This window comes from Suncus etruscus, chromosome 9 (genome assembly GCF_024139225.1).
Source record: "Suncus etruscus isolate mSunEtr1 chromosome 9, mSunEtr1.pri.cur, whole genome shotgun sequence".
Lineage (NCBI taxonomy): Eukaryota > Metazoa > Chordata > Mammalia > Eulipotyphla > Soricidae > Suncus > Suncus etruscus.
In genome coordinates, this window is record NC_064856.1 from 112,455,756 (window position 1) to 112,480,131 (window position 24,376).

Sequence of the window (24,376 nt, forward strand, 5' to 3'; positions counted from 1 at the left end):
TCACACAGTCTCTGTTGTTGGTATCATGTTTCTGTTTTAAAGATCCTGGAATCTTCATATCCTACATTGAAGTCTGGATGTGGAGCATCCTCTAGTTTCAGCTCACAATTAAAGGGCCATGCAGAGAGCCACATCCTCTAAGCAGGTCGTTGTTGTTGTCTAGTCTTTTTAGTAATAAGATAAGTCTCTTTTGAGCAGGTTGATGTCAGAGCAGCGGTAGGGTCTTCCCTGGTAGAGGATTGCTTCCAGGTGATGTTATAAAAAAGCTGGGATGTTTTGCAGATAGCTTCCCTGGTTCAGGGGTGAATGGAGAATACCCATTCTTCTGAGGCCTGTGCCAGGTCATTATGTCAACGTTCAGGGTGTAAGGTCCCATTTTGCATATAACATTCTTAAAACAATGATAATTTTCAAGTATAGAATACTGATAAGAACAGATACTACACTTGATCTTAGCCAAAAGCCAAGAAGCAATTCAAGCCTAGAATACTAAGGAATACAGTAATGAGCACTGAGTCTACATCACCAATTATTGTATAATGGTTTTGAGCATCGAGATTCCTTTACTGAAAGCAAACTGCAAACCTGGGCATTAAGATATAATAGTAAACTAGCTAGAATTGAAAATAAATTGCACAAAGGTACTCAATAAATGAGCACTGTAGCAAGAGTCTCTGGCATGCAGATGCGTAATCCAATATATCTGTGGACATGAAGATTAGATCATATTAGATGGCATAATTGGAAAGTGAATAACTTAGAATATTTGTCAAGACATTATCATAATGCACACCACTATATGTGGAGTCTAATAGAATATAATTTAGCAATACGAAACTAGGACATCCAAACTGTATCTCTAAGAGCCACTGTGAACAAATACACTAAAAAGGTATAATAGATATATTGATATGAAGACACAAAGCATTCTTATAATGAGCACTGTAGTGAGTCCAGGGATTCCAAATGCATTCTGCAACAGTGTCTGTGATTAAAAAACATTAGGACATTACTATAGACATCTATAAAGGGCAGATATTTGAACACCTGTTCAAGTTTAGCAGCTGTATCTAAAATCTGGTAGAATTTTTTATGGAAGAATCCAGCTATTCTCTCATTTTTAAAATATGAATCATTATTTTGTGGAGGTGGGATACTTTGCCAAGCTATTACAAACATTGCTTTTACATTTGCTGATCTACTACACCCTCTCCTCCAATGAGTGTTTCGAGATCCTCCCCTTTATTCCATAGTTTCCTTCTCTTCAGTGTCCTGGCTCCTCAGACTAGGCTTTATCAAAAATGGCTGAAGATTTGTTTCCATGGGAATAATATGATCTTTTTCTTTATAATTGTACATATGACCAAGACATCTACCATTTCTCTGCCAGCAAAGAAGACATCGAATAGTCAGAAAAAACACAATTCAAAGCCAAAGATTGGAAGACAATAGTCAAATTTATGAAAGATTGAGGTGACCACATGAATAGTTAGACCACAACCTCATTTGTTTCCACAAAACGGTCTCATGGACAAGGTTCTAGGAAGAAAGCATAACAAAAATCACGACCTGTCATCTCCCATGACAGGAGAACAGAGGAGCACCTTTCTCTTTCCTTCCTTCCTTCCTTCCTTCCTTCCTTCCTTCCTTCCTTCCTTCCTTCCTTCCTTCCTTCCTTCCTTCCTTCCTTCCTTCCTTCCTTCCTTCCTTCCTTCCTTCCTTCCTTCCTTCCTTCCTTCCTTCCTCCTTCCTTCCTTCCTTCCTTCCTTCCTTCCTTCCTTCCTTCCTTCCTTCCTTCCTTCCTTCCTTCCTTCCTCCCTCCCTCCCTTCCTTCCTTCTTTCCTTCCTTCCTTCTTCCCTCCCTCCCTTCTTCCTTCCTTCCTTCCTTCCTTCGTTCCATCCTTCCTTCCATCCTTCCTTCCTTCCTTCCTTCCTTCCTTCCTTCCTTCCTTCCTTCCTTCCTTCCTTCCTTCCTTCCTTCCTTCCGTCCTTCCTTCTTCCTTCTTTCCATCCCTCCCTCCCTCCTTCCTTCCTTCCTTCCTTCCTTTTTTTCTTCCTCTGTGTCTCCTCCCTTTTCTGTCTCCCTTATGTTCTTTTTCTCCATTTCTCCCATTCCTTCTCCCTTTCAAACATCTTCATTCCTTTCTTTCTTCCTTCCTTCCTCCTTTCCTTTCTTCCTCCCTTCTTTCCTTCTTTCCTTCCTTCCTTCCGTCCTTCCTTCCTTCCTTCCTTCTTCTTTCCATCCCTCCCTTCCTTCTTCCTTCCTTTTTTCCTTCCTTCCTTCCTTCCTTCCTTCCTTCCTTCCTTCCTTCCTTCCTTCCTCCCTTCTTCCTTCCTTCCTTCTTTCCTTCCTTCCTTCCTTCCTTCCTTCCTTCCTTCCTTCCTTCCTTCCTTCCTTCCTTCCTTCCTTCCTCCTTCTTTCCATCCCTTCCTCTCTACCTCCCTCCCTCCCTCCTTCCTTCCTTCCTTCCTTCCTTCCTTCCTTCCTTCCTTCCTTCCTTCCTTCCTTCCTTCCTTCCTTCCTTCTTTTCTTCATTCCTCTGTCTCTCCTCCGTTTTCTGTCTCCCTCATGTTCTTTTTCTCCATTTCTTTCATTCGTTCTCCCTTTCTCCCTTTCAAACATCTTCCTTCCTTCCTTTCTTCCTTCCTTCCTTCTTCCTTCTTTCCCTCCCTCCCTCCCTCCCTCCCTCCTTCCTTCTTTCCCTCCCTTCCGCCTTCCTCCCTTCATTTCTTCCTTCCTTCTTCCTTCTTTCCTTCCCTCCCTCCCTTCTTCCTTCCTTCCTTCCTTCCTTCCTTCCTTCCTTCCTTCCTTCCTTCCTTCCTTCCTTTCTTCCTTCCTTCCTTCCTCTGTCTCTCCTCCCTTTTCTGTCTCCCTCACGTTCTTTTTCTGCATTTCTCCCATTCATTCTCCCTTTCAAAGATCTTCCTTAGTTCCTTCCTTTCTTTCTTCCTTCTTTCCTACCTCCCTTCCTTTCTTTTTTCCCTCTTCCTTTCTTTTTTCCCTCTTTCTTTCTTTCTTTCTTTCTTTCTTTCTTTCTTTCTTTCTTTCTTTCTTTCTTTCTTTCTTTCTTTCTTTCTTTCTTTCTTTCTTTCTTTCTTTCTTTCTTTCTTTCTTTCTTTCTTTCTTTCTTTCTTTCTTTCTTTCTTTCTTCTTTCTTTTTCTTTCTTTCTTCTTACTTTCTTTCTTTCTTTCTTTCTTTCTTTCTTTCTTTCTTTCTTTCTTTCTTTCTTTCTTTCTTTCTTTCTTTCTTTCTTTCTTTCTTTCTTTCTTTCTTTCTTTCTTTCTTTCTTTCTTCTTTCTTTCTTTCTTTCTTTCTTTCTTTCTTTCTTTCTTTCTTTCTTTCTTTCTTTCTTTCTTTCTTTCTTTCTTTCTTTCTTTCTTTCTTTCTTTCTTTCTTTCTTTCTTTCTTTCTTTCTTTCTTTCTTTCTTTCTTTCTTTCTTTCTTTCTTTCTTTCTTTCTTTCTTTCTTTCTTTCTTTCTTTCTTTCTTCAGTGGCACTGCTAACATATATAGAGGTAGCAAATCTTGTACTACAATATAATATATGATATACATACATACATATATATATATATATTGTTTTTTGGCTCACACCCGGCAGCGCCAGGGGTTACTCCTAGCACTAAGCTCATAAATCGCTCCTGGTAGGTTTGGGAACCATATGGGATTCCAGTGTTCGAACCACTGACCTTTTGCATACAAGGCAAATGCTTTACCTCCATGCTATCTTTCCGGCCACAACAATATATTTTTTCTTTCCTTTTTCCCAGCAAAACTAAAGATGCAAATTTGTTCTATCTTTTTTTTATTTCATGGTAAATATTGAGCATTTAAGACCCCCTTTGAGCATTTAATTCTTTCTATATGCCAAGTATTAGAAGAACTTTGAAGGTATCTTTAAAGTAGCTGAAAACAAAAAACAATGGGTGTGGCCCGAAACCGAACAACAACAACAACAACAAAAAACTCTGCTGCCAGAGTGATAACACAGCTGCAGGGCATTTGTCTTGTAGGCTGCCAACTTATGGACCAGGTTTCATTCCTCAAATCCCAAATGGTCCTGTTAGCCCATCCTGAGTGATTCCTGAGTGCAGATCCAGGAGTAAACTCTGAGCTGACCGGGTGTGGTCCAGAAACAGACAAAATACTTCCCTGTAGCAATCCTGTGTGACCACAGCTTCTTTCTCTACAGCACTTGCCTTCTAAACATTCTATCACAATTATATTTTTGTCCAGGAACTTTTCTTTACATAATATCAGTTTTTTACTCTAGTCAAATTGCTCAGTGGGGGATTACATACCAACTTTTGTGATCCTAACTCTAATAAGTTCTGATAAACCACTGCCATGGGACAAGCCCATAATATCAGTTTTACTGTAAAAAAGAATTCTTTCTTTTCTCCAACAATATCTCCATCCGTTCTCTGTTTTGCTTTAAACACGCATGTCCAGACCTTGACAAACATTCTCTGTGCTTAATCCCCTTGTGAAACTTAATCCAACTTGATTTTCTGAGAGATCTTAAAAGTAGTTGCTATTTTTTGTAAGTGACCATGATAGCCATAAATTTTACTCACTGGGAAGCCTGAATTAATAAACAAATACACAGGAGCACAGAATTATGAATCCCTGTCTTTGGTAGTCTTCTGATGCCTTCATGATTAGCTTCCCCTTCTCCCACCTGAGACCTGTCCCTAAGGCCTGATTCTTGGGAGCTTCAACTTTCACAGGTTGAAGCACAGTTTGCTACAGAATCATTCTCAGTTTATCATGACAAATTTTGCATAGCTCTTGGACATATAGTATCGATCACATCTGAAAATGTCAAAGGCATTAGATGTTCCCAGTGGATGATCTGACAACCTTTAGTATGCTCTGGGGAGGTTTCCTCCCATTGAGTCAAGTAGAACAGTGGCTTCTTTTATCCTTATAATTTTGATTCTCGGTTCATGAACACTCCCATAGATCCCACGAACAAGCAAGCACATTATACTGACACATTACACACATTACCCGAATCCACTTCCGTGCTGAAACAGGTGCCCTGTTCACATGTCTGTGTCCCTCAAGTGTTTGTGCCTCTTAGGTAGCACTCAGACAGACTACTTAGGTAGTGTCAGACAGGTTGTGGTCTCACTGGTGCCACCCTCTGCCCTCGGTGGAGTCTGAACAGGACAGCAGTAGGGTGGTCTGAGTTGATATCTCACATCTGTGGATGGTGAGCATGCATGCAAATGCATGACTAGACAACCAGATCGGCAGAATGGGAATCAGGGAACCCTTAAACTGTGTGCAGACTTCATTAGACAGACCCCAATATATGAGATCATGAGGCTCAGCAAGGTTTACAGGAGACAATATTGGCATCCAAGTCTTGTAGGGAACATGTGATGAGGTCAGTGACCCAGGACTGTGTGAACAGTCCAGAAACAGTCCAGAGACATTCTTCCAGAAAACGCACTGGCACAGGGCTGGTGAGACAAGTGCTCCTGGAGGGTAGAAGCAAAGCTTGGGAACATCACTAGGACTGAAGTCTTGTCGAGGGGAGCTATAGAAGGTTAGCAGACCTGCAGAAATTGAGACATTTCCATGGAGAGTGTTGTGGTCTCTCCACACTAATGTACCTTCTACTGAAGAGCAATTCTGGGTGCTCTGGTGGAAATTCAGAGAATTTGCGTAGAAGCAGTGCCTGGGCTAGAAGGGCAGAAAAGCGCCCTCAGCAGAGCGCCCCCTCCTGATATTCCGGGACATCATGCTCTGTGTGGGTATGGTGCTCTTCTCTCCTCAGCTTCTGCATTATCTGTCAGCGCCCTCTGGAGCACTTCTCGGAGAGATTTTCTGCCTCGCTGCTGCCCGTGTCGTCCAACAAAGAAATAAATGATGGGGTTGACTGTGCTGTTCACAGCAGAGAGGAGGATCATAACTACCATTTCCCATATTACATAGATTCTTAAGAACGTTGAGAAATAATAGGCTAAATAAACTCCTCTCGGCACACTGAGCAGCAGGAAGGCCAGCACGTTGAGCAGGATGGTCCAGTAGAGCCTGCTGGACTTTCTCTGCCTGGAGTAACACTGGACCTGGATGAAGAGAGTCAGGCTGGACACAAAGAGCACCAGGATAGTTGGAAGGGACATGAGTCCAGATATATACCACATATCATAGTCAAGTTCAACTAAAAATCTTATTAAATAGTAACTAATAATAAAGAAAACCCAAACAACGGTGCACACAATGGTGGAGAGATGTGTTGGGCGGTGGCATTTGTACCAGATGGGCCAGAGCACAGAGACACAGCGCTCAATGCTGATGGCCATGAGCAAGCTCAGGCCCACCAAGTATGAAGACACTTCAAGTGAATCTAAAAACAATAATAATTTTTTAGAAAAATATCTACTCAGATATGTATAATTAGTAATAGCTGTTGAGAGATAGGTGAAGTCTGCAATTGCTAAGTTGAGGATGTAGACGCCATAGTGGTTTCTCTTCAGGCAGAAACCCAGAAGCCAGATGACAATCCCATTCCCCACCATGCCACAGAGTCCAATGACTATTAAGACAATATCAAACACAGTCCAAACTAAATGGTAATAACTCCAGAAATCATCGTTAATGTTGGTTTCGTTGAATAAGGAGTCATCATTCCCTTCAGTTAAAACTGTCGAGTTGTTCCAGAGGACCTCAGGCATGTCCACAATGTTGTTTCTAGGCTCAGGATTTATATGTGTGTCCTTTCACTGTGGTCCCCTGTGAACTCAAGCTATGGGCAGGGACAGTATCTGTGAGGTCCAGACTGGTTCACCCTTGCCCCCAGCTAATCTTCAGAGCCCATACACTCATTCACAGGAAGCCAGGCGGTGGTTATGGAGTGTCCACACCAGTCCTGCTTTCATCAACTCTAGGCTCAGTCAGGAGCTCTCTCCTCAGTCCCAGGCCAGTGCCACTCCTGACACCTATGCAGGTCTGTCTCTACCTGTGCTCAGCTGCTGAGGGTCTGGTCTGGGAGTAGATGTGGAAGAGACCCCAAATGTGCACAGGACCTTGTCTTTGCGACTCTTGGAGCTAAATGAAAATGTTGGAAAATGAAAGATCTGTAACAATTAATATTCAAAGTTGTACACATGGCACACAAATGTAATTTCTCTGTATATTAGTTTTCTGGTATTTTCATGTACAAAATAAACAGTGATTTTGGAACACTTGCAAAAGACATTCCCCCAACACAGCAGTGACCCTGGTCCACTCACAATGACTACAACTGAATTACAGAGATGTTCTAAGTAGATCATTGGAGACACTGTATAGACTTACTGCTCACTCAACTAAGATGTTTAGTAATTAATAAATTATATATAAGCATCAAGTTAATAATTTTATAAATATAATATATACACATCATTATAATTAAATGAACATTGTTTTACAACCTGTTTTTAAGAGTTAATTGTCTTGTGTTTTTCTTTTTGCCCTCAAGCATGATTTGATTTCAGAACCGAGACTATTGTGTGGTGCCTGTCTTTATTGCTGTAGTGCTCACTGGTTATTTAATTTGATATTTCCTTTTTTATTTTTTATTTTTATGTTTCTTTTGGTTTTTGGGTCACACCTGGCAGTGCTCAGGGGTTACTCCTGGCTGTGTGCTCAGAAATAGCTCCTGGCAGGCACGGGGTACCATATGGGACACTGGGATTTGAACCAACCACCTTTGGTCCTGGATCAGCTGCTTGAAAAGCAAACACAGCTGTGATATCTCTCCGGGTCCATAATTCGATATTTCTTTCTGTATTGTTGCGGTGATTCAATTACCTTTTTCACATCTTCTCTCAAACTGAGGTTGGAAGCCTCTAGAGACTCCGCACATTTTCAGCGTATTTGACTTTTGACTTCTTATTTATTTTTTCCCTCTTATTTTGTACTCCAATCTATTGCTTTTCTTTCCTTCAAACAAACCACATACCTCGATTTATCTAGCTCTGCCTTTTAAATAGAGGGGGAAACAAGGGAGGGTTCCAGGACCAAACAGATATGTGATCACTAATAGTAAGCCAGACAAAGAGGGGGTTTTTGGGCCACACCCGGCATTGCTCAGGGGTTACTCCTGTCTGTCTGCTCAGAAATCACTCCTGGCAGGCACGGGGGACCATATGGGACACCGGGATTTGAACCAACCACCTTTGGTCCTGGATCAGCTGCTTGAAAAGCAAACACAGCTGTGATATCTCTCCGGGTCCATAATTCGATATTTCTTTCTGTATTGTTGCGGTGATTCAATTACCTTTTTCACATCTTCTCTCAAACTGAGGTTGGAAGCCTCTAGAGACTCCGCACATTTTCAGCGTATTTGACTTTTGACTTCTTATTTATTTTTTCCCTCTTATTTTGTACTCCAATCTATTGCTTTTCTTTCCTTCAAACAAACCACATACCTCGATTTATCTAGCTCTGCCTTTTAAATAGAGGGGGAAACAAGGGAGGGTTCCAGGACCAAACAGATATGTGATCACTAATAGTAAGCCAGACAAAGAGGGGGTTTTTGGGCCACACCCGGCATTGCTCAGGGGTTACTCCTGTCTGTCTGCTCAGAAATCACTCCTGGCAGGCACGGGGGACCATATGGGACACCGGGATTTGAACCAACCACCTTTGGTCCTGGATCAGATGCTTGCAAGGCAAACGCCGCTGTGCTATCTCCTTGGGCCCTCTAAAGAATTATTAATGTGATTGAGATTGGAAAAAATTTTTCTATTATCTCTATTTCCTGTCAGATCCTCATTTTTCTTTTCCATTCAATAAAATGATGCCTCTGTAGGCATTGAATTTAAATTGTCTCCAGAAAAAATGATATTTACCCCCCAAATATCTGATACACCAGCAGAGTCTACTCACTACTCTTATTCTGGCCCTGTAATGGGTAGTAACACAGGGCCCTAATTTCAGAGCAGAACTGCAGGGCATCAGCCCCTTTAATTGTCACACAAGTCCCCAGGAGGTCTTTGACATAGACACTGACAAGGCGCACATGTAACATGCCTGCGGGTTTGCTCCATGTTGGTCAGGGGACACTATCTCCCTCCTCAAAGCATCAAATAGATGGATAAAGAATGTGTTTGTCAAAAATCAGCTCCTAGTGCATTTGGTGTCTACAAACACACACAGTGCAATCAGCCCATTACCCTCATAGGGAACACAGGAAAACTAGGAACTGACCTTTGACTTAATCATGAAAGCTTTAAACTGTCTCTTCTATTTTTATATATTATATAAAATATAAATAAAATATATCAATATTTTATTAAAGAACATATTGAAATATATTTATATTATCACATATAAATAGAATATATACTACAAATATAATCCTCTAAATGCCTTCACATCAAACTGGATTGAGAAATGCATATTTTTCCACTTTATTTATTTAATTTTTTATTTATTTAATTTTATATATTTTAAAAAAACCTTTACCAGTGCAAATTTGCCATCACCGATGTCCCATGTGTCCTTCCTCCCTAACATGTCCCTTCTATCTAGAAACAAGGAGAGCACTTGGGTTTGAACCAATTTCGACCTCAGATTATCTTCATTCATTCATTGTCACTTTGCCTGATGAATGCAACCTACATATTGGCTTCTAGTTTGCACTGGTGGGTTTTGGTTGCAAAACCTGCCTGTATGCAGGAAGGAATCCTGTTTCTGGAGGTGCTTAAGGATGTGTTTGGCATGCAAACTGGGGAAAAAAAACATAGGCCAGCTGTGTGTAAGGCCTTACTCATGCTCGTCTCCGTGAAGCCTTAACTCTCATTATCCCATCAGGGAGCTGAAGGACAGCAAGTTCAAGATAACGAATCTCCTTTGACTCACCTTGTCCCTGTGACTTGTTTGGATAACACCTCAATCAACTGAACTTCCTTGGGGAGCATGAATTGTGCCTCTGCAGATCTGACCCTTCTCTTGTCCTGATCATCCTGTGATGATTCGTTTAAGCTGGGTGCAAGCATAGCCCTTGAGAAATAGGCATTTGTCACAGAGGCAAGAACTGTCATTCTCTTGTGTCAGGAAAGCCAGAGATAATCTTTGTAGAGACCATCTCAAGGCCTCTGTGCTGAGATGCCCAGTCTTGACTCATCTCAGGAGTCTGAGAATTATGGAAAGAAAACATTGAGCAATACGCTGAGGAGGTTGAGGGGTGGGTGTCCCATCTTCTATAACCTCAACATCCTGAACATTTTTATAAATCAGAACACCAATCCCTTTTTGCCCTATACTCAGTGGTCACAGGAGGACAGAGAATGCTCTTCCCTCCCTCAGACACAGTGTACAGAGGGACGGACATATCTGCTCAGGATAATCAGGAGGGGGTTCATGGCTAGCTCAGGGGGCAGACAACTTACATTTCTCCTCATCCAAGTCTTGTCAGATGTTGTGTCCTGGTGTTTTGGAATCCCAGAGAATCTGAGTGGTTCTTCTTTCAGTGATGCAGCTTGTGATGTCCCATAGTAATATGGTCAGCACTGGTCACAGTGAGAGCGGTGAATTCTGTGCTGGGCCCTTGGATCCCTCCTGCATTTATATCCTTCATCACATGGACACTCTTAGGGCTCTGAAGATATGACTTGGGTGTTCCTGGACGTTCTTCTAGAAGCAATCAGCGTCAGGTGCTCATCTCTCTATCCCAAGGGTAAATTATCCCAGAGAGTGCTTTCTTTCCCACTGAGATTTCAGAAATCAAAGGCCAAGAAGTAAGTGAGTGTTACGGTGCTGTTGCCATAATATTATACTTGAATCTATCATTCTTATATTATTTTGAAATTTGTATTACAATTTTCATATTAACTTCTTATTTTGGTGATATACATTTAGGATAATATAAAATGATATTGTCACTGAACATGCCAATTTTTGTATTTTCTTAAAAACAGTTAACTTATAATGAATAATATGCAAAAACTCTAAGTCCAAAAACTCTAAAACTTTTGTGAGAAATTAAAGTTGTGTTCAATTATGGAAAAAATTTATCATATCATATTACCATAGTTTTGGGATTAAGTGACTATGTGTACCATTTGTAGATCAATGGGAGTTATAACAAAAGATTATTTCATACACCTAGACAAAAAGTGATTAGGAAAACATTATTTTCTAATTTTCCATTCATGTTATTTTCCAGCTTATCAGAAATACCTCGATACCTACAATCTAAGGGATATCCTGTCACTAGTTTTTCATGACAACTCTCTCAGGAGAATGAGAAAACCATCCTTACCCAGGAGCTCAGAGAAAAAGTATCAGAGAAAGATCTGGTGGTTCTAGCCCACGTGGAAAACTAAGTTGAGACTTGGAATAGCCCAGTTATTGCCTGTCATGAACAGCAGAGTTCAAATTACTTATGGGTTTTGCCACGAGGCAAGAGAGGTAATGACCTCAAAGGAGCTGGGGCTTCTTGATTCAATTAATTGCCATTATCTCCTGGAGTGAATGTGAAATGTCCTGAGAAGCTCAATTGACTGGACCATGCTTATGAGGAAGGGAAAATAACGGGGGACTATTGACTCAATTCCCAACCTTGAATCCTGTGGCACTGTGCTCCACATATCCCTCTTTCCCGCCCATCTCTGTATTCACCAGGGGCATTCCTATCATCTCACTCACTACCATTGTCATGATAGTTGTTAGTGTAGTGATTTCTCTAACTGAACTCTCCTCTCTCTGTGATGAGTTTTCTCTCACGGTCCAGTCCTTCTAGTCCTCATCTCCAATGTCTCTTCTGCGCATTTTTATTATACTCTCTTTTATTTGTCTTAAATCCCACAGATGAGTGAGACTATTTTGTGTCCATCTCTCTCACTCTGGCTTATTTCCTTCAGCATAATATTTTCCATGTCCATTTATGTATAGGAATATTTCATGACTTCACTTTTCCTGATGGGTGCATAGTATTTCATAGTGTATATATACACCAGTTTTTTAGCCACTCATCTGCTGTTGAGCATCTGGGTTATTTCTAGATCTGGCTATTGCAAATAGAAGGAGCAATGAATATAGGTGGATAGAGGGCATTTTTTTAATCGTGTTTTTTTGTTCTTAGGGTATATCCATAGAAGTTGTGTTGCTGGGTCAGTTTTTGACCATATTCTATAGACTGTTTTTAAGTGTCCCATGTTTATGGCATGTGTGTAAGACAATTAATTAACTTGGTATACAATTCATTTATTCTTTCATTTACTTCCTAATGGGGAATTGGTGCATCAATTTTCTTCTCTGTGCCTGGTAGAATTCTATAGGTTTAGTAAGATGAGATATTGAATGAAAATTTCCTGACCTTCTCGCACTCTCTTTCCACATGCTTTACTTATGAGAAAAATTGTTCATGTATTGAGAACAAATCACATCATGGAAGCCTAGATGTAAACAGGAACAAAGTGTTTTTCCCAGGTTGGACAAGCACAGAAATTACTCAAAGCAAGATCCCTAAGTAGGTCAACTTGGAAACTTTTTGGACGAACCTCAGTTAGTCCCTGAGGTTAGAGCTGGCTATAAAAGCTAAAAGTTGAGTGATTGGTCAAAGGGTAGTGGGCAGGGTCAGAATGATAGCAAAATAGGTATGGTTCTTGATTTTCACAGGCCTGTCCTGGTCAAATCTTGCATCTCATATGGCCCTTTTAGTTCTGATAGTAAAGATCCTGGAGAGCAGAAACTTGTATAAGGCCTGGATTCTGTTAGGTATATATACCCCAAACAAAATAAAAACTAATGAGGAACACATGAGAATAGAGGCATTGTACAATGGGTACAGATTCCAGAAATCTTATGTGGTTTCATCCACTCATGCCAGGAATTATCCTGACATGATGAATATGGAGGAGTTTCAGATGTAAGGAAGGAGAATCTCACACTTTCTTTTTAATCCCAGGGTATTGATCTAGGTCCCAACAGCAATTGTCCAACAAAAGGACTGGCACAACTGGTACTTTTCTGTAAGCTGATGAAAATTGATGTTGTCCAGAATCTCACTTAGCTGTTATGTGAAATTTAAAGTGCATGAGGAAGGAAAAAATATCCTTTATCTTTTCCCTCAAGACCTCTTTAGTCCATTACCCCTGTGAAGGTGCAAACACTTTCCATTGCCTCTTGGGAAAGGGATTGGTCACCTTTATTGCCACATAGATTGATCTAGAATTTTTGCTCTTCCAGATATGGCAAATGAAGGAGCTAAAGTGACATGAAGTGTTCTCAAATAAAAAATGAGAAGAATTGTTGCAAGTCAGCCCCTGAAGAGGTTGACTGATGGAGGGATAGAGGATGAGGTCTTTCCCCTCCAGCTCGGAGCACGCGTCTGTCACCCTGTCCAGCCGAGGGTTCTGAGGTGAAACGGCGGGTAAACAGCTCGCAGACAGTCAGGCTTGTGGAAATATGAGCTTTATTCGGTGGACAAGACTGAAGTCCAAAGCCTCAGCATCAGTTCCTGCCAAAAGCCTCTCGCCTTCCACAGACCCTTGTTTTTATCCCCCAGAATCAGGTACCACCCAATGGTGAAAGCAGAATAAAGTACCACCCTAGGGTGGGGGCAGAATGCCAGGTCACACCCTAGTGTAGGGCACAATCACCGATCAGGTTAGGGTCAGTAACATAATTGTCCCCTAACATATTTACATACACAACAAAGAATGAGACATTAAAAAAATCAATACTTGGGGCCGGAGAGATAGCATGGAGTTAATGCTTTGCCTTGCATGCAGAAGTTCGGTGGTTCAAATCCCGGGATCCCATATGGTTCCCCGAGCCTGCTAGTGTCAATGTCTGAGTGTAGAGCCTGGAGTAGCCCCTGAGTGCTGCCGGGTGTGACCCAAAAAACAAACAAAAAAATCAATAAAATTCAAATTGTGCCTCATAAAGTCAAGTACATTGGAGACAACGTACCTAAAGAGGTCAAACATCTGTACTAAGGAAACTACAAAATACTGCTCCAAGAAAGTTGGGGACACAAGGAAAGGAAACTTATTCTGTGCACATGATTTGGGAGTATTAACCGCTTTAAAATGGTAATACTTCCCAAAGCTTTGTACAGATTTCGTGCAATCCATCTAAGGATAGCAATGCTATTTTTCAAAGAAGTGGGCCAAACACTCCTGAAATTTATTTGGAAAATAAGTGCCTATAGAATTATTTGCAGTTAGCTGCAAGGCTGTACTGCTGCAGAGGCCCAAGTCTGCCAGGGTCAGGTGGTGCATGGCTTTCAGGTGCCCATGAAGTTCCATGCCAGGTGGGAATCACGTGCCCACCCAGGGACACCAATTTTAATGAACTTCTGGGAGTGGGAGAGAGAAGCAGTGAAAAAGAAAGAGAGGGAAAGTGCAAATTTTCTTTTAATTCTTGCACAGAGTCTAAAGTCTGCCACAACTTCCCAGGGGTTTGTTGGGAAATATAAATAGAAATTCACTGGCCAATGTTGGCAAGAAGTGGCTGATAGATCCAGAATCAACAGAGAGAGTAAGAGAGTGTGATACAAGCAAGCAGCATCTTTCCAATCTTTACTTCCTCAGCCCCTGACCTGTAGAGGATTTCTAAAGTGGTGAGCAGAGAAGGGGGGAAAGGAAGAGCTAGCAGGGGAAGCACTACATGCATCATAAACATTATGTATAATTCAGATAGACAGTAGACAGACAAAGAGGTGGCGAACACACACACTTGTGCACACACATAGACGATGAATAGCACTGTATAGGTTGCATTAAGAAGCTGACCCACTGGCACCCGGCAGTGCTCAGGGATTATGCCTGGCTCCGGGCTCAGAGATTGCCCCTGGCGGGCACGAGGGACCATGTGGGGCACGGAGATTCGAGCCGATGACCTCCTGCATGAAAGGCAGACGCCTTGCTCCATGTGATCTCTCAGGCCCCTTCTTTTCCCTCTTCATGGGCTTGCCATGATGCCTTTCTCAAGACCACGACATTTTTTGTTTGTTTGTTTGTTTGTTTTGTTTTGTTTTTGGGGTGCTTAGCGTTATTGTTGGAACTCTTAATAGATATTTGACACTTCATTTCGTAGGGGTGGACTGTTTCACCTTCTTTTTCTCCTTCGTCTCTCAAACCGATGGCGAGAGCCTCTAAAAGAATTCTGCTTATTCCCGGCGTATTAGACTTTTACCCCAGTTTATTATTTTTCTCCTCTTCAAACAAAACCACATAACTTGAACTAGCTAGTCCTGCCCCCCAATTAGAGGGGGAAATAAAGGAGGCATCAGGACCAAACAAGTGTAAGACTACGAAGTAATAGGATATGTACAGAGGGGACCACATATTCTAGCAGCCCTGGGGGCGAGGGAAGAGGATATGGAAGGTAGGACAAAAACGGAGGAGTAGGGAAGACAAACCGGTGATGGGAATCCCCCCTGATTTTATGTAAATATGTACCTAAAATATTATTGTCAACAATATGTAAGCCACTATGATCAAAATAAAAATTATGTTAAAAAAAAAAGGACCCACGTCGAATGGGTCAGAGAGCTTAAAAAATATATATATCTGCAATGCCAGAATACTTCATAGTAAGGTCTCCCTGTTACTTAAGCCAAAGTTTTTTTTGTTGCCTTTTTTTGTTTTTGTTTTTGTTTTTGGGTCACATCTGGCTTTGCTCAGGGGTTCCTCCTAGCTCTAAGCTCAGAAATTGCTCCTGGCAGTCTGGGGGACCATATGTTATGCCAGGATTCAAACCACCGTCCTTTTGCATGGCAAACTCCCTACCTCCATGCTATCTCTCTGGCCCTGAGCCAAAGGTTTTTCCTTTCTATTTCTCCCATATTTTTCTGTGCCTATGCAGACAACAACAACAACAACAACCACTGCCACACACACCCTTTTTATTGTATTTTTGTATTGCCTATCTTAACAGAAAAAAAAGATCTTACAAAACCTTCTGCTATTGTATTAATGACTTTATTGGAGTTACAATAATTTTCACAAATATAGTAGCTAATATATTTTTCTCCTTTTTATCACTTTATTTTTTCTATTTTTTATTTTTAATAACTTCACTGTCATATTCAAACAAATGCATAATGATCATTTATGCCTACTATACGATGCATTTTCTTTAAATAAAAATATAAGACTGGCAGGTCAGATGGAAACTTTTTTCAAATCCTAGAGAAATCATTGGTGAGGGTAAATTTTGCTGTAAAACAGTTTCATGGGTTAGAATATGCATATAACATTCTTAAAACAGTCTTAATTTTCATGTCTAGAATACTAAGGAATATAGTAATGAGCACTGAGTCACACCACAAAGTATTGTATAATGGTCTTGAGCATCAACATTCCTTTACTGAAAGCAAACTGAAAATCTGGCATTATGATATAATAGTAAACTTGCCAGAATTGAAAATAAATTGCAAAAACATACTCAAAGAATGAGCACTGTAGCAAGAGTCTCTGGCATGCAGATAACTAATTCATTAATATTTGTGGATGTAAACATTAGATCGTATTAGATGAGATAATTGGAAAGTGAATAATGTAGAATATTTGTCAAGACATTATCATAATGCACACCACTGTATGTGGAGTCTAATAGAATATAGCTCAGTAATGCGAACCTAGGACATCCAAACTCTGAGAGCCACTGTGAACAAAATAAATAAGAGTCCTAAATGAGAAATTAGAAGAACTAGGGCTAATAAACTTAAATAGGGCCTCCACCTCTAGAAAGCAGAATACACATTCTTCTTTAGTGCACATGGAAGTTTCTTGAGAATCGACCATACCTGAGGATGTAATTCTAACTTGCATAAAGTCACAAATATAAGGATGACTAGAAGCACCCTATCAGATCACTGTGCAGTAGAGATCAAGTTCGACTGTAAAAACAAACTATGAAGAAAATCCAACACCTGGAGATTAAGCAACATGCTGCTCCACAACAGCTGGATCAAAGAAGAACTCAAGGAAGAAATAAAAAGAGTCCTTGAGAGAAACGATTCCTGCAAAAGCAGTAATTAGGGGGAAACTCATAGCAATACAAGCCTATGTCAGGATTCCTTTTGTCAAAAAAATTTTTTTGATTTTTTTTTGGATCAAAATCAGCAGTTTAAAGGGATACCTTATGGAGCTGGAACAACAGCAGCAAAGTAAACCCTCACAAAAAAGTAAATCGATCCTGGAAGGCTAGGGGGACCATATGGGATACCTGGATTTGAACTACCATTAGTCCTGGATTGGCTGCTTGAAAGGCAAATGCCTTACTGCTGTGCTATCTCTCTGGCCTGCAAATATAGTCTTGATTAAATTCATCTTTACCTGGAGAATTTTAGCATCACATTCAAGGCATTTAGAAACAATTTTTTCCTTCTGTCACCTCAGAATTTACATCAAAGAGGTTGGCTAAGATGTAGCATTGGAATGTTAATACATTTACCAGGCATAAAATCTACATTTCTTCAGATATAGCCTGTCTCTTTCACCTACTACTTATACCCAAAAATCTTCTTCCTTTAGAATCAGGAAACATGACATGGAAAGTTAGTTCCTTGCTACCCCCAAAATTTACATCTGAAAGTAACTTTGCAGGAACTGCTTTGAGATGTTAAAATTAACACTCTCCCATCTAACTCAGGACACTTATTCAATATAGTCCTTTTCACCAGAGTCGTGTATCACTCTAGTTGGGTGAATAGTTATGTGCATCAAACAAGGCTACTATTAATGTTTTATGTATACCATAGTGTCTGTTTTTTGTCAATCTGAACATTCTTCTTATACGCATGACTGACAATTTACCTCATAGACCTGTCCCCCACATTAAATTTTAGAATGCTGTTTTTTCCTATACATTGTTTGGCTTCTCATTTTCTTTATATTCTGCCACCTGTGTATCCATTCTCCTCTAGAGTAATCCAAGAATTTTTGCAACACAACCGGACCAAAAGAGCTAGCATGCGACTCCATAGAAACAAATACAACCCACCCAACAATACATTTATTCCCTCTGCAGCCCTCTGTACACCATAAAACAATATGCAATTGCCAGAATCTGGAAGCAACCTAGGTGCCCGATGAGTGGATGATGAGTAGCTAAAGAAAGTGTGGTATAGCTACACAATTGAAAATCGCACAGCCATTAGGAAAATGAAATGATGAAATTTGCTTATACATGGATGTACTTGGAGATTATTATGCTGAGTGATATGAGTCAGAAGGAGAGATATAAACATAAAATAATTTCACTTATCTGAGAGATATTAGGAAAATAAAGCATGTGGTGTGTTATTCAGAGACAATAGAAATGAGGACTGGGATGAGAAATCTATGATACCAAACTTGCCACAAAGTGTGTAGAGTGCAGTTAGAGTAGAGAAGGGTTTACTGTGAAAGTGATAGTTGGAACAGATCACTCTGCACAAGAACTGAGTGCTAAAAGGGGCTAAATGTGTCATGCATGGTCCTCCTTTATTATCAGTAGTGCAAACCACAGTGAAGTAAAATAGTGGGGGAGTTGGCAGAGAAGAGGGCATGAAGGAGGGTGAGTGGTAAACTGGGACTTTTGTGACAGGAAATGCTCAGTAGTCAATGTTGTTGTATATTGTGTGACTGTAACTCAATCATGAACAACTTTATCTGTGGAAAAAACGTGTTCTGAAGAATCATGTAACCATGGTGTTTAAAGTAAAGAATGAATTCTCAATCATTAACACTTTTTCTAAGCATGTTGTCAAATAAACCCACAGCAGAACTTGGTGTTCCCAACATTAGAAGATGTTAGTTCTCTGGGGCTGTAGAGCTAGCATGGAGTTAGGGCATTTGCTTTGCTTGTAGAATCCCGACATCCCAAAAGGTTCCCTGAGCCTGTCAGGAGCTATTTCTGAGCACAGACCAGGAGTAACTCCTGAGCTCTGCCAGGTTTGACCCAAACCCCCCAAAAGGTTTTAGTTCTCAATTGATATTAAGGCCTAAGCAGTACGTTTAATTACAGAGAAAAGAGGAGGATTCAGTGTGAGCAGTCTCTATCCTTGTTTACCTCTCTTCTCCTCTCCTCCACTCCTCTCCCCTTCTCTCTCTTGCCTGTAAGTCTTCTGAATCTTTTTCTTAATCTCAAGTCCTTGTGATCACACACCAACCAACACTACTACTCCCTGTCTGTGTGGATGCATTTCCTAATGACGATTAAATAAGAGTAACTGTGAAAGACAGATTGGCCATTTCAGATAGTACTTTTATTTGGATCACAACATTTTGATTCATAACAGTTTCAAATATTTGTACTTTAGGTATAAAATGCTGATGTGTGGCCCCATCCCTCATATGTCAATCACATGCTAACACTTCCTCTACTCTCTTTTGTGTTAACCAATCCCTGCTAGGCAGGTTAAATTCATGGTTTGTTTTCCTTGAACACTGACTCTTCCACCCTGGATTGCTTCATCCATTATACACCTGAGTGATGGCATCTAGTAGTTGTCCTTCTGATGTTCATATCTGGAGGTCCTATTTTTTTTTCAGTGTGGCAAAATGAAAAAGTATGCCATCTCTTCTATTTGAGATCTTTTTTCTATGTATATAACCCACAATTTCTTGTTCTTATCTTTTACTGGTGACCTGGGTTGTTATATGGTTTTTTTTTTTTTTTTTGTTTATGGGTCACACCCGGTGACACTGAGGGGTTACTCCTGACTCTGCAGTCAGTAATCGCTCCTGGCTAGAGGAACCATATGGGATACTGGAGATTGAACCCAGGATTGTCCTGGGTCATCCTCCATGTGCAAAGTAAATGCCTTACTGCTCAACTATCATTCTGGCCCCCAATTTTTTAATTTGACTTCTTTAAATAGTAGTGAAGTGAAAATGAGTGTGTCTGTATATACAAATTAATGACTACTGGCTTATTAGCTAGACATGAATGGGACATGATGCCTGTGTTGGTATCGAGGACACAGTGGACTCACTGAGCCATATAGTGTTTCTATTTTCAATTTTTGGTAAGCCTAAAAAGTGTTTTCCAAAGTGGCTGAACCAATTGAGAACTCTACCATCTGAGGAGGCTGTTGCCTTTCCAAGAATCCTCATTATTTTTCCTCAATATTTTCATGTAAGTATTCTCATTGTTGAAATGATATCTCATTGTCAGTTTGATTTGTGTGTTCCAAATATTCCCCAATGCTGTTGCATTAATTATACCCTCGACTTCTATACCCCCGAATTCATTCTTTATTCACCCCTATTTACTTTATAGAAAATTTTAGGAATATGTGATAACATCTTGTAATTCATGATATAAAGTTCTATAACAAAGGTAGGACCCCTATCTAAATGATAAAAATGAATGGCAATTTAGTTGCATAGACACAGCAAAGTTATGAAAAACATATAGACAAAAGTTCTGATCTAAACAGAAAGTGTCTATCCTCATGAAGCATTTTGCCATAAGACCAACTACAGGCTCCAGGCATACTAAGTTGTTTAATTCCAAAGTCTTTCTCATGGTCCCTTGAAAAGGGCCCAATAGCGGTTGTTGTAGTTAGGCTTCAGTGTTGATATATGGCAGTAGGACTTGGACATGCGCCTTGGATAACCTTACTGTAATGACAGTTGAAACTGCACACATTCCCTGAACATGCCCCTTAGACACACCCCCTTGTCATGCTAGGTATAAAAAGTAAAACTTTAAGTATTGTAGATGGTCCAAGGATAGTGACACGAACAGTGCCTGCTGGTGTGAGGGAGGCCAAAGATAAAGTATTGAGGAGATGTTGCCTGCTTTTGTATCTATTAATTTCTCTTTATGTGTTATTTTTTGTTTTGGGGCCACACCCAGTGACGCTCAAGGGTTACTCTTGGCTATGCACTCAGAAATGCCTCCTGGCTTGTGGGACCTTCTGTGATGCCCGGGTGATCGAACTGTCGTCCGTCCTAGGCTAACGCACGCAAGGCAGACAACCGCCTTCCACCCGGTGCCACCACTTCGTCCCCTCTCTGTCTGTTTCAAATCAGGGCCACCCCTGGCCACCTTTGGCCAGTGAATTTTCTTTTTTTTTTTTTTTTTTTGGCCAGTGAATTTTCATCTATATCTCCCTCTCTCTCAGAGACCCCTGGGTAGCCGCAGCAGACTTCAGACTACAGGAGGAATAAAATATATACTTGGTTTCTACTTCTCTCTCTGTCTCTCTCTGTCTCTCTCTCTGTCTCTGTCTCTCTCTCTCTCGCTCACTCAGTCCTGGGAGGGTGGTCGCTATACTTGAATAGAGTTCCTGGTTTTTGCACAGATCCTATGTTGAAGTCAGGGTTTCACGAAGAGTCTTCTGGTACCATCACACCAGTAGATATCAAGGTAGTGAAACCCAACCTGAAAGCAAGCTGTTGCTGTTTCCAAGTCATCAGAGTGTTATATGAACCAATCCTGTAGGCAGTCAGTGGCAGAGCATCATTTTCGGCCTTCCCTGGAAGAATTTACATTCCTGGTGCTGGTGCAAAAAACATGCTGATTCTAAAAATGGGATCTAAGGTTTGGGGGTTCACAGCCAATGTCCAATCAAATTGGGGCTATATCAAATCACTATGACAAATGTTCAGAGTGAAAGGCCCATGAAATAATAACTTTAGAATTTTCTATGTCTATTAGATAAGAACTTCTTTTTTATAGAAAAGATTCCCCCATTTCAATGTGCCTACGCAAAAAGAAATAATGTCACAATATATTGGTGCTTATAAAGGTAAAAAAAAAAAAAAGTCAAGCTAAACAATCCCTATAACCTGGTTCTAACAGAAACTCAGAACCCAAGAGAAAACTATGCACTAGATATTCCTACTAAACAAATCCAAAAAGGGGTGGGGAATACTAAATCTCCATAAGGAAGTACACAATAAGAAATTAAACTTATTAAGGAAACACACCTAAAACATTTACAAAAGAAATATACACATTCTCTTTAAGTCTTTTGAATTAGTCTAGGGAGAGGGGAATAAAATCTGGGGTAAAACTTCAGCCTGAAATGTTGTGGATAAAGAGATGTCTTCAAGTCAAGTTTATTTCCAAAGCCAAATCTGTTTGTAAGCAACAGGCCATGGTGTAGTGAGATGGGAGATAAGGGGGACACTGAGAGCAAATCAACAGCAGTGGCAGCAGCTTCTTCTAGTGCTGAGGTAGGAGTTGGGCTGGGGATGGCTGTCCTTTCTCTTTGGGAGTTGTCTAGCAAAGGGTGGAGGAGAGCAGATGATCTGGTTCCTGAGGAGTTAAGGGTATGGGTAAAAGGGTTAAATAGGTAGAAACAATAAATCAAGGGTGAGAGAGCAAAAGGATAGAAGAGGATTTCTGTAGTGGTAAGCAGAGAAGGGGAAAAGAAGGGCTAACAGGGGAAGCACTACATGCATCATAGACATTATATATAATTCAGACAGACATTTGACAGACATAGAGGTGGCCAACACATACAATTGTGCACACACATAGAGAATGATGATCAATATAAAGGTTGCATTTAAAAAACCGACTCACATAGAATGGGTCAGAGTGCTTAGATTTCCAAAGCTGCCAGGCCAGAATACTTATGAGTGAGGTCTCCCTTTTATTTAAGCCGAAGGTTTTCTTTTCTTTTTGTTTACTTTGTTTTTCTTCTTCCCTTTTTTTTTTTGTTTTTGTTTTTGGTTTTTGGTTTCACCACAACTCTCAGGGGTTACTCCTAAATCTATGCTCAGAAATCGCTCCTGGGAGGCTTGAAGGGCCATACGGGATGCTGGGATTAGGACCACTGTACTTCTGCATGCAAGGCAAACACCCTACCTCCATGCTATCTCTCTAGCCCCAAGCCAAAGTTTTTTCCTTTCTATTTCTCCCATATTTTGCTGTGCCTATGCAGACAACAAAACCATTTCCACAGACACTCTTTTTATTGTATTTTTGTATCACCTCTCTTAAAAGAAAATAGAGCTTACAAAACCTTCTGCTATTGTATTAATACTTTATTGAAATTACAATAATTTTCACAAACAGACAAGCTAATACACATTTCTTCTTTTTTCCATTTAAATTTTTCTATTTTCTTTTTTAATAACTTCGCTTTCTGTTATTGAAACAAATGCATAATGATCAGTTATGACTACTATATGATGAATTTTACTTAAATAAAATATGAAGCTGGCAGGTCAGATGATAACTTTTTCAATTTCTAGAAAAATCATCGGTAAGGGTAAATTTTGCTGTAAAAATGTTTCCTGGGGGGCCCGGAGAGATAGCACAATGGTGTTTGCCTTGCAAGCAGCCGAACCAGGACCAAATGTGGTTGGTTTGAATCCCGGTGTCCCATAGGGTTCCTCGTGCCTGCCAGGAGCTATTTCTGAGCAGATAGCCAGGAGAAACCCCTGAGCAATGCCGGGTGTGGCCCCAAAACAAAAAAAAATGTTTCCTGGGTTAGATTATGCATATAATATTCTTTTTTATTTTTTTATTTTTTTAATTTTTAATTATGAGAAAAAATATGCAAAGAAAGAAGACAAGGTAAAGTAACAATAAAAGGACAATCACCCATAAACAGAATTTTTTGAATAAGTCCCCTTGCTGATATCTTACCTTTGAACTTCCAGCCAAAGAACATTAAGAAAAATAAAACAGAACCCATGTACAATTATTTTGTCCCTCAAGTCCCCAGATTGTAATACCTTATAATATTTCTTAGCAGCACACAAAGCAATTTAAAGCCATGAAACTTATGTAACACCTTAAATATTAAAGGCATAGTACTTTTTTCCATTTCCATGCATATGCGTATTTGTTTAAGTTAAACTCAAAAGTTTAAGTGGTTTTTTTTTTTTTAAGGATTAGAGTCAAAGGAGCACAGTAAAAATGGTGTTAGAGTGGCAATTATTGTTTGCCTAGGCCCAGCAAAATATGAGGGACATGGAAAGGAAAAGCCTTGGATTAAATTCAAGGAGACCTTACCCCTGAAGTTTCCTGGCATTAGACCAACTCTAGGCTCCAAGTAAACTAGTTTGTCCAATCCAAGTCATTTTCTGTAGTGCAAACACACTTTTATTTTTCACACAGTCTCTGTTGTTGGTATCATGTTTCTGTTTTAAAGATCCTGGAATCTTCATATCCTACATTGAAGTCTGGATGTGGAGCATCCTCTAGTTTCACCTCACAATTAAAGGGCCATGCAGAGAGCCACATCCTGTAAGCAGGTCGTTGTTGTTGTCAAGTCTTTTTAGTAATAAGGTAAGTCTCTTTTGAGCAGGTCGATGTCAGAGCAGAGGTAGGGTCTTTCCTGGTAGAGGATTGCTTCCAGGTGATGTTATAAAAAAGCTGGGATGTTTCGTAGATAGCTTCCCTGCTTATGGGGTGAATGGAGAATACCCATTCTTCTGAGGCCTGTGCCAGGTCATTATGTCAATGTTC

At 40.3% G+C, this 24,376-nt stretch overlaps 1 protein-coding gene and 1 pseudogene across 1 annotated transcript; both read right to left on the bottom strand.

The window, feature by feature from the left end:
• Nucleotides 1–364: 364 nt before the first annotated feature.
• Nucleotides 365–475, bottom strand: LOC126019552 (uncharacterized; annotated as a pseudogene).
• A 5,276-nt stretch (nt 476–5,751) lies between these two features.
• LOC126018805 (mas-related G-protein coupled receptor member X4-like) lies at nt 5,752–6,690 on the bottom strand. Its single transcript, XM_049780901.1, has one exon. The coding sequence runs from the start codon at nt 6,688–6,690 to the stop codon at nt 5,752–5,754; it is 939 nt and encodes a 312-aa protein (XP_049636858.1).
• Between the last annotated feature and the right edge of the window lie 17,686 nt (nt 6,691–24,376).